This window comes from Sebastes fasciatus, chromosome 9, assembly GCF_043250625.1.
Source record: "Sebastes fasciatus isolate fSebFas1 chromosome 9, fSebFas1.pri, whole genome shotgun sequence".
Taxonomy (NCBI): domain Eukaryota; kingdom Metazoa; phylum Chordata; class Actinopteri; order Perciformes; family Sebastidae; genus Sebastes; species Sebastes fasciatus.
In genome coordinates this window covers 20,690,386-20,700,556 of record NC_133803.1, presented here as the reverse complement: position 1 = coordinate 20,700,556, position 10,171 = coordinate 20,690,386, and the positions used below count along the sequence as shown (strand labels likewise).

Genomic DNA, 10,171 nt, shown 5'->3' with positions numbered 1-10,171 from the left:
AATACAATTGGGCTCATTTATGCAATTTATGCATTTCCAAGACTGTTTAGGGACTCGAGTATGTAGAAATATTAAAATATACTATTTTTAGAATAGGCAAAAATAACACATGTATACTGCATTAAAAAAACTGCATGTTTTCCCCAAAACTGCATAGGATTATTATAAAATGGGCATGTCTGTAAAGGGGAGAAACGTGGGTACCCATAGAACCTATTTTCAGTCACATATCTTGAGGTCAGAGGTCAAGGGACCCCTGACAAATGGCCATGCCAGTTTTTCCTCGCCAAAATTTAGCCCAACTTTAGAGTGTTAGCTCTATATGATATGGTACTAATGGAGTCCTTAGGTTTTCTAGTTTCATATGATGCCACTATCTTCTAACCATAAACCCGAGCCTGGTACGGCCTCCAAAAGACAGTAAAGTCGGTTGGGTCTTTTAATAAAAAAAAATCTCTCCAGTGGTGTGCACACAATGTATCAGGGTCAGGGCAACATTTTAAAAAGGGGCACCTTTTATACCACTTTAATACCAATGACCAGGGTTGGACCAGGGTAGGTTAAAGGGACTGTTTGTAACTTCTTACACGTATAAATCACCGGGGCCGGTGTCCCATGCACGCTCGCGTGTGGCTACGCTGTTCAGACAAGACTCCAACACAAACTACACGGAAGCACCAAAACCGCAAAGTTATATCTAGTGAAGCCCGTCTGTTAAACAGTGTTGGACGCAGGGGAGACCGTAGCTTTGGTCTTCACGGCCAGAGTCTCTGCTGTACTCTGCTCCTCTGCCTGCTTGCCTTCACTCAGCTCGCTCCACCTCACGTTCATGCGCGCACACTACACACTGCAGAAGACTTCGTAGCTCTGAGAATATCTAGTGAATGTACAGTCGACGTTTGTGCAGAAATAAATGCTGCAGCTCCTCCAGACCAACAGAGGTTTACCGTGTCTTGTGAAGTGACGGGGCTCCGCAGAGAGAAACGTTATCGTCTCCAACCGGGTGCCGGTGTCTCCCTCCGACCGCGGTCGGGAGGCTGAAGCAGGAAAAGCCAACACTAGGATCAGCACAGATTCATGGAGAGACCTTCGTCTGGTCAGCTAACATTACTGCCAAGCAGGTGAAATATAGTTAGACAAAAAGAAGGAAAAAGCTCAATAAAATGTTCCCACATTTATACAGTACAAGTAGTATAAGTGCAGTACGCTTATAACTGTTTGTTTTATTTTGAATACAGTATAGTACGTGTGTATATATATCTATATATATAGATATATATGTACGTATTGTATAGATGCATGGCCATTCTACCCCAGATACCCATTATTAACATATCCAGTACAAAACAATGGACAAAAGAATAACATGTCAACTGTGGACACAGAAATTACCGGCACATGATTATTTAGAACAAAAGTTATACTTTAAAATCCCAATAACATTTGATTTCATGCTCCATTCCCTGATTATACAACCAATAATATTATGTCTTCTTAGGTTGCTCATTAATTGCATGGTAAATGATTTGAGCTCCTGTCTGCATGTTGAAGTGTCCTTGAACCCCAATCTGCCATCCATTGCCATACTTGTGTATGTGTGAGTGACTGTGAGGCCTTGTGAAGTGCTTTGTACTAGTGCAATACTACTACTACAGTACTACTGCAGTATGTAAACCATTTCCCTCCAATCATTCCATTAAATCACAGACACCAGAACAGACATATTTCCGTTCCTAATTCCTTGTGATAATCAGACAGTTGCATTTTCCTGATGCACATTTTGTGCGTTGTATGTGTGAGCCCACTTCTCCAGCTCTGCCTTCAGTTTACTTGCTTCAGGTCGCTCTTCTGGCTTCTCACACAGCATAGAGTTAATGATTTGGTTCTGCAAAAACAACAAAAACAACGTCTACTGAGATCCTTGTACCAACAATAATAAATGCCTTATTAAAATATTGCTGAAAGCTCCACTCCGTAGTATTTCCAACATATGCACTTTGGAAATTGAGACTGATATCTTCTCAAAACACTGTCATCTGTTCTGTTTTATATTTGACATCCATGACAGCAGCAGTCCTGTTTTAACTCCTCAACTTTTGAGGCTTTAGAGATGGACAACTGTTATAATAATGCAAACTCCTGTATGTCTATCTCCCTGCTACTGGTAGAGTGGTGGAGGAAGTATTCATATCCTTTATTTAAGTAAAAGTACTAATACCACAATGTCAAAATACTCCTTTACAAGAAAAAGTCCCGCATTCAAAATCTTAAAGTAGAAGTGTGCAAGTATTATTAGGAAAATGTACTTTAGGTATTAAAAGTAAAAGTACTCAATGCAGAAAAATGTATTGTTTGAGGTGGAGCTAATTGTTAAATATTTTGTATAGGACTGCAATTAATGATTATTTTCATTATGGATTAATCTGCTGATTACTTTCTCGATTAATCGACTGATTGTTTGGTTTGTAAAAATTCAGAAGATAGTAATTAATGCTGTCACAAATACCCAGAGTCCAAAGTGAGACCATCAAAATTATTATAAAAAAAATAAATAAATTAAAATCAACAAATCCTCACATTTGAGAAAGAAACCATGAAAGGTCAAAATAACTGCCAATTGATTTTCTGTCAATTGATTCATCAAGTAATCGTTTCAGTGCTACTCTTACATTTTCATATGTTTTGTGTGCAAAAATCTTAATTTGTAAACTAACTTGTAACTACAGCTGTCAAAGAATTGTACAATATTTCCCTCTGAAATATTGAAGTATAAAGTGTCACGAGAAGAAAATACTCAAGTAAAGTAGTACCTCCTGTTTTTACTTAAGTACAGTACTTGAGCAAATATACTTAGTTACATTCTACTACTGTCTGTTGGTGGCCAACATGACTAACTGGCACCCTGTTGGAGTTTCATGTGGCAAGTTAATCAGTTAGGATAATAATAATACGGTAATCTACCTCTTGGGGGAAAGTCAGTGAAAACTCTTCGGGGAGCTTCTGACTTCTGGCATCATCCCAAACCTAGTATTCATGAAGTAATAAAGGGATGAAAGAACTTGTTAGTTAGCCTCAAATTTACTAATAATTAAAATGATGCTCTGTTGAATGTAACAAATACAAGAAAAACTAAACAAGACAGATTAAAAGATGAGCAATAAAGTTCCCTCTTATCTACTATCTATCTACAGTACATTGCTTTTGCTACATACAATACTGAAAAGAAATCAACTACTGGTGTATACCTACAGCAGCTGGTTTCTTATTTGTATATAATATATACAGTACAAGCCTACATGATATGGTAATATTTTTGTGTCTAGTCATTTGTCAAACTTAAATAGTAACACACAATGTTACCTTCTGTTTATGAAAGACTCACCACTACTCTTTCGTGGCCGGTTGATAGTTTCCAAAGGAGTTCAAAATAGATCAACCCCAGAGCGAATATGTCCACTTTTCGGTCATAGGTCTTTTCCCTCTTCTGTGATTGAATAAAAACACAGTATTGACAAAAGGCACTTCAACAACCTAATGTTATCCTAATCATCATGAAAGATTACCTAGTAATGTTCATGAGGTAAATGAAGCATCAGCTTTGAGCTAAATAATGTTCTATTGGCTTAAAAGTTGTAACACGTTTGATGTAAGTGTTTTGATTTTACAGCTCTCGCTGCCAACAGTAAAGACAGGTGAGGCTGGGATTCAAGAAGTTCAGGAGCATTGTTAAATGTGGTAGGCATACACGTATCCTAGTCTACCTAATTAAGCCACGAGAAAAACACTTTTGTTAAGACAATAATATTATTTAAAGTTATTGACAGTATAGACCATCTCACTTGTTCAGGAGCCATGTAAGTTGTGGTTCCTCTGTGCCCTGTTCTCTCCATCAAAGCATCGTCGTCATCATCATCTATGGTGACCAGACCAAAGTCTCCGATCTTCACTTCTCCATCCAGTCCAAACAAGATGTTTTCAGGCTTACCATTGAAAAACAAAAACAGAAATTGAAATCTAGCATCTAGCTCCTCATGCGATGGGCAGTAACTCATGAACTACTGAACTTAGAGCTTGAAATGGATTTTAAAAAAGGTACCTACGGTAGAAACCAGCATTAAATCTAAACAGCATCTGGCTTTTATTGGGTCAATTAATTGGTCTATTGATCAACTAATAACTTTATGTTCATCTATCTATCGCGTTTGTGGATCTGTTTCTAAAATCCAAGGTCATCAACCCAGTGTTTGTCCACTTCTGCCTTTCCTGGTCCATGCACATCCATCCTAACCTCCATGTCTCCCAACTCCAACCCGTCAATGAGAGTCTGCTCCCTGCTTGCTTTTTGATTCAAGTAAAAGAGAACCTTTATCGTAACCTGTTTGTTTGTGTGTCGTGCTTCTGGGTTCACTCTTGCCATTCTTCTGACATGCCATGACACCATATGGTTTTAACTTCCACTCTCTGCCTGATAGGAAGACCTTGTCAATGGAAAAACACCTGCATGACCCTATCTACTGTCTCCCCATCAGTACTGTGCTGTAATGGCACACAATTAACTAAGAAATCATTTTGGTAACAAGCACAACGTCTAAGATGTACCTAACTGTATACTGGACTTCAAACAGCAGGAAAGCAGCAGCACATTTCCACAACCTCTTGGGGCTTGTTGGGGCAGGATCTAGCCGAATAAGGTCTAGTATGTGATGCTGCTCCTCTGAACACCAGAACAATATGCTGGTTCTAGGTTACTCCCTCTGAATGCTCATGGTAGTGTCTAAATCAGCTTAGCCTCAGCCACACACTGCAGAGTCTGGCCTCACCTTAAGGTCCCTGTGGATGTGCTTCTTGGAGTGAATATACTCGACTCCACTAACAATTTGTTGAGCAATGCTTAGACTTTCTTCTCTTCTCTTGGAGTCTTGCAGAGACTGAGCGTTCTTCTCTTCAATCCACACTTTAAGTGTTTTGGTGTCACATAACTCCATCTGAATATAGAGGTACTTTGCCGATGAATTATCTGTAGACCTAGAAAAGAAAGAAGAGAACAATGATTTGAATTACTCACCTTTCACTTGAAGTGTTTCAGTGTTTCAAGTTTATTCGTCACATACACAATTATACAAGTATAATGTACCTATCCGGCTGTACATGAGTTAAAGGAAGCCAAGTATAAAGTAAGTGCATTAGACTTACTGGGAAGAGCTGTTACTGTCAGCTAAAATGTGCCATTGGTATGCTGAGTCTTCCATCCAGAATGTGTAGTATCTGACGATATTACAGTGGAGGAGGTCTGATAGTGTCCCCACCTCTCGAAGAGATTTCCTGAGCCAAAGGAGAACGAGAGAATGAATTAGTAAACAAAGTACTTGCACAAATAGTGCACATGCTACACTGCAAACTGGAACCTTACAACTCCATACTTACTCTTCACGGCAGACAATCTTTACAGCATAATACTTGTTCAGCAGTTTATGTTTTACTTTGTAAACACAACCAAAGGCTCCACTGCCAAGACACTCCATGGGATCAAAGTCTGAAGTAAACCTGTTGAGATTAACAATGTTGTTTAGGCTAAAGGGTAAAATAGAGATAAATAATAATAAACATAGAGATGTCTTCTTGATTGTACATCAGTTATTGGGAGAGAAGTTTAAGATCACATCAGCATAAAATGCATGCTATAATGCAAATTCATGTTGTTTTTTCATACCTTGACTGGATGGATGTCTCATTCTGACTATTTCCCATATTCTGGTCTTTGACAGTATGCTTAGAGAATAAAAGAATAAAGTACATTTAAAATATTGAACCCGCTCTGATTTATTAAGTTGTACACTCTTTAATAACTAGGACATACAACGTGTTGTCTGCCACATCAAAATATCCAAGTAATGTATTTTACTTTACTTTTGGACTTTTACTTTTTTATTTACTTTTGGAGTGACGCAATCCATAGTTGGAGTGAAATCACGAGTAGTCATTGGTATTGCATTTACATAAACTTGGAGCTCTCTCAGTTGCCCTCCCCACATACAGAGTAAGCAGAATATAAGAGGGTGGATTTAACATTTGTAAGATTATGATATAGCGTGCAGACCTGATCCTTGGAAGAGTTTGATGAATCTGTGAATATTCCTGAGCCACTTGTACCCGTCGACATACTTTGTGACGATGCAAGAGACTCCCTAGGAGAATACAATAAGATGCATGAGTACAGCCTTTTCAGCATTAAGCTCTACAATCTGATTTAATACAATGGTCAATAAGTGCCTTACAGTGAAGTTGGTGTTGACAACCCGGTTGGTGCATCATCTTCAGACACAGTTGATCCTAAGGGGATCTACAATTCACAAAAAGTTGTTACAATATAGCATGTTCCAAATAAAATGTTGTACTGTACTGAAGAACTATGTCAAATAATATCAATTATATTATTTATGTATTAATGATGTTATCTTTCACCTCAGTCAAACCATTTAAATTTTTCATCTTTTTAAACCACAACTATGGACCCAAACTAAACTTTCTTGCTCTTACAATGCTGCTACTAGTCTGCCGCAGTCTATAAATATATAAGTGTAGATTTTTGCTTTACCTACAATTTTTTTTTAACGATTATGAGAAAACAGACCTGAGCTTTGGAAGGGTTTGATGGATCGGTGAATATTGTTGAGCCACTTGTGTCCGTTGGCGTTCTTTGTGATGATGATTCATGGGACTCCCTAGGGGAATACAATAAGAGATATGAGTACAGCTTTCTCAGTATTTAACACCATGTTCTGCTCTCCTACTAATGACAATAAGTGCCTTACACTGTAGTTGCCCGCGCAGACAACATAGGAGATGTACCATCTTCGGACACTGTTGATCTGATGGACACCTAAAATGCAAAGAATGTTAGACATAATTATTTAATGTAAAATTTCACCTCATTGGAACTATTTATTTCCAAAGTATTCAAAAGTAGCTGTGGTTGATATCGGCTGCCACCTGTTAGTATTAGGAAGTATCACTAACTATAGCCTGGTGTTATCTTTTCTCAACATGGTGGCACAAAAACACCAAAAAACAAGAAAGAATAGGCCATTGTCTGGAACAAGACGAAACTAAGTGCAGTGTCTGGAATGACAAAATCTAATGTTTTGAAGGCTGTAGTTTGTGGTGTTGTTGAATTGTATTGTATTATACTGACAGGTGTTTCAAATATTTTCTCCTCACCATTTACTGTATATCATGAAGACAGGCTACGTAAATTACATGTAAATTACAAAACACCTCTTTGTATAATGCAATACATTTCAATAGCTGGACAAACTTCCTCTTCCAAAATGATCATGAAGTTGAATTAACACCTCTCTAAAACAGTTTCAATAAAGACTGAACATTATAACCTTCATGAAGGTAGCATTTGTGGCAGAACTCTTGTATTAGACGGCATTACTTTTAGCCAGGTGTACCTAATAAACGTGCAACTGAGTGTTTATTTCATGATATAAAGGGAGTAAAAAATCTGAAATACCTTGCTATCCCAGTCTGACTGTTCTTGGAAAGCAGACCAGCCCAGCCGAGCTGCATTTTGTTTAGCTTCCTTGACAGTCTTTCCCTCACCCTCGGGGTATAGGTTTTTGTCAATCATTAATCTGTAGAAAAATCTGTGTTGTGTTTCAAAAAGGAAGAAATAGTTCAGATCATTATCATAACATTTTAATATTGCTTACAACTGAATATCAATCAAGAGTAAGTATAGTGTCTGTAGTGTCTATTCAGGTTACAGAAGTTCAGGTTGATACATACTGAGGGTTATGAGGTGTACCACATCTCCTCTCTTCAATGTATGAATGGCAGCGCATGGTTTTCTGACAGTAGTGGGCAACAATTCCATTGTAATTTGTCTCTCTTTCTCTCTGTTTGTCTCTGTATCGCTGTGAGTTCCCACTGAGACGTCTCATCTTATTACTGTAATAAAAAAGTGACATTTCACACTGATGAAAACATTGAACTGCTAAACTGAGCGCTCCTTTCTACCTGCTGCCATTACACTGTACAACAGCAGTGGAAAACCTTTCATCCTACTATATCTCATAAACCATACTAAATCATAATTATGTTAATATGTTACACTGATTTTGCATCATTATATCAATCTCTATATGAATACAGACACTTATTACCATTCAGATCATATATTAGTCTGGTGTTTAATTCTATTTCTATTTTAGTTTTTACAGTATATACCTCTTATTATTTATTTATTTATTTATTTTACTCTATTTATCTTTATCTATTTTTGTCCTTGTCCTGCAGCAACAACTGAATTTCCCTGCTGGGTTTCATTAAATATGAACAGACATGAAAATTAAAAAATGCACTGCCGTTGTAATTTACTCACCAGATATCAGAAACATTTTGATTTGATGCCTCATTTTGTTGAGCTGATGTACAGTCGTATTCCTCATCTGCAGTCTTGAAAATAAAAAATAGAGAACAATTTTGAGATGGTTCACACAGTAGCCTGTTGACTTTATGATACCCTACAACTAAATAGTGTTTTAGGCCTATGATTGGTCATTTACTTTGAAACAATAATGGATAATTAAGCAAAGACTAACAATAGTCTTACTGTGTCAGCTGAGTCCTGATGTTCATTCTCCAACAAGCCTCTCAGGGCATTTTTAACCGCGTTTTGCTTGGCTTCCTTCTTGGTCTTTCCCACACCATCAGGATAGACTTTTCCATTTAGGACTACCCTCTGGGTGAATCTGTAGAGGAAATTGTCATATTTCTGTTATGCAGACAAGTTGACTTGAATGATGTTGGTGGGGCTGGTTGGTGCACACTACCATATCCATCATCTGGTAATCATCTGTGTTGTGTTACTAGTGTGTTCAATGACCATATTTAAATCAATTACATCAGCATAAAGAACAATTGCAACAGTTTGTCTTCAGTTTATATGTAGCACAAATAAACTGAGGATCATAAGTACACACAAATTAAAAACATGAACAGGTTGTTTTAAGATGAGAAAAAAAATACAACTCTATACACCTCTTCTATCACATTTACTTGATCACAATTTAATTAACAAATAAAGATTAAAGAAAGAAATAAAGACACCGACACCCTTGTGCCATAGTCATTCGTGCCGCCCTGAGAAAGAGACACCCAAAGCTCTCCCTTTTTGACGGAGCATGTAGCTACTGCAGAATAACATGTAAAGGCATGAACAGTACAACCCACGGGTAACATAGGTTACATGTTTATTCAACTTACGTTTTGTCGTGTACAGGACCAGAGTCACTTTCCTCATACTGCAGCTCAAAACCTTTCCTCCGTGCGTAATCGTTTAGTCTGCAGACATAGCTTCCAGTTTCCATCAGAAATGAGGAAGTAGACAGAATTTCAGCTCAAACTGCATAAAACTGTAATACATTACAAAGCTCACAATACTTCTCCCATATCCATACTATTTTTAATTATTCTCATAATTGTGCGTAGTCCGTGTTCAGCTGACTTTAGTCTTCACACGCCTTTAAGTTTCGATTTCCTCTGCAACGTCATTCACTTACCGTCACGTGGCTCGACTATTTCTGAACAATCGAAACTTAAAACTTTGCACCAATTTAACCTAATTTACACAAACGACTGCTGGTAAAATCGTTCGGCACTTAGTTATCAATAACTGTAGTTATTACTGTATTATAGGTTGCTCAGAATTGGATTAATCTGTCCAGTGGTGTGCACCGGTGTTTCAGAGTAAGGGGCAACATTTTAAAAAGGGGCACCTCTTACATGTTATAGATTATTATTATATCTATTATTATAGAGCTTAAACCACCACAGAGCCAGCGGCTGGTTGTACCTACCTGGCTGTGAGGATGTGCACAGGTGTTTCCTGACACTCTAGTCAGGTAAGCATAATGATATGTGTGTATAAATGTTTATGCTCTGCAGTTAGCTGGTAATGGTAGTATTAATTTTGCCATGCAAGGTGTTTTAAAATAAATAAATAAATGACTTGCTTGACTCGATAAATGAATAAATTCCATTAAATGTAGCAAAAATAATATAAAAAATAAATGTAGCTATTAATTAATTGATAAAATGTAACAAATTTATATTTCTGTTTTAATTTGCTTTATTTATTTATCTTTGTATTAATTCCCTTATT

General features: G+C 37.3%; 1 protein-coding gene across 1 annotated transcript; it reads right to left on the bottom strand.

Annotated features, from left to right (window-relative positions):
- Positions 1-1,135: 1,135 nt before the first annotated feature.
- LOC141774180 (interferon-induced, double-stranded RNA-activated protein kinase-like) lies at positions 1,136-9,565 on the bottom strand. The gene is made up of 17 exons (XM_074646586.1): positions 9,274-9,565; positions 8,621-8,759; positions 8,390-8,463; positions 7,795-7,956; positions 7,520-7,652; positions 6,813-6,880; positions 6,632-6,722; positions 6,276-6,340; positions 6,098-6,185; positions 5,711-5,769; positions 5,425-5,544; positions 5,194-5,322; positions 4,821-5,025; positions 3,840-3,980; positions 3,383-3,484; positions 2,962-3,024; positions 1,136-1,885 (listed from the first exon to the last, which is right to left on the bottom strand). The coding sequence occupies exons 1-17, from the start codon at positions 9,375-9,377 to the stop codon at positions 1,751-1,753; spliced, it is 1,878 nt and encodes a 625-aa protein (XP_074502687.1). The 5' UTR covers positions 9,378-9,565; the 3' UTR covers positions 1,136-1,750.
- Between the last annotated feature and the right edge of the window lie 606 nt (positions 9,566-10,171).

Bases quoted from the DNA above. Each gene is read 5' to 3' on its own strand.
- LOC141774180 (XM_074646586.1), bottom strand. From the start codon at position 9,377: ATGGAAACTGGAAGCTATGTCTGCAGACTAAACGATTACGCACGGAGG. The intron at 6,341-6,631 runs GTCTGTTTTCTC...TGTGAATTGTAG, and splicing joins CAAACCCTTCCAAAGCTCAG to ATCCCCTTAGGATCAACTGT. The intron at 3,485-3,839 runs GTGAGATGGTCT...ATTCAATCACAG, and splicing joins CTTACATGGCTCCTGAACAA to AAGAGGGAAAAGACCTATGA.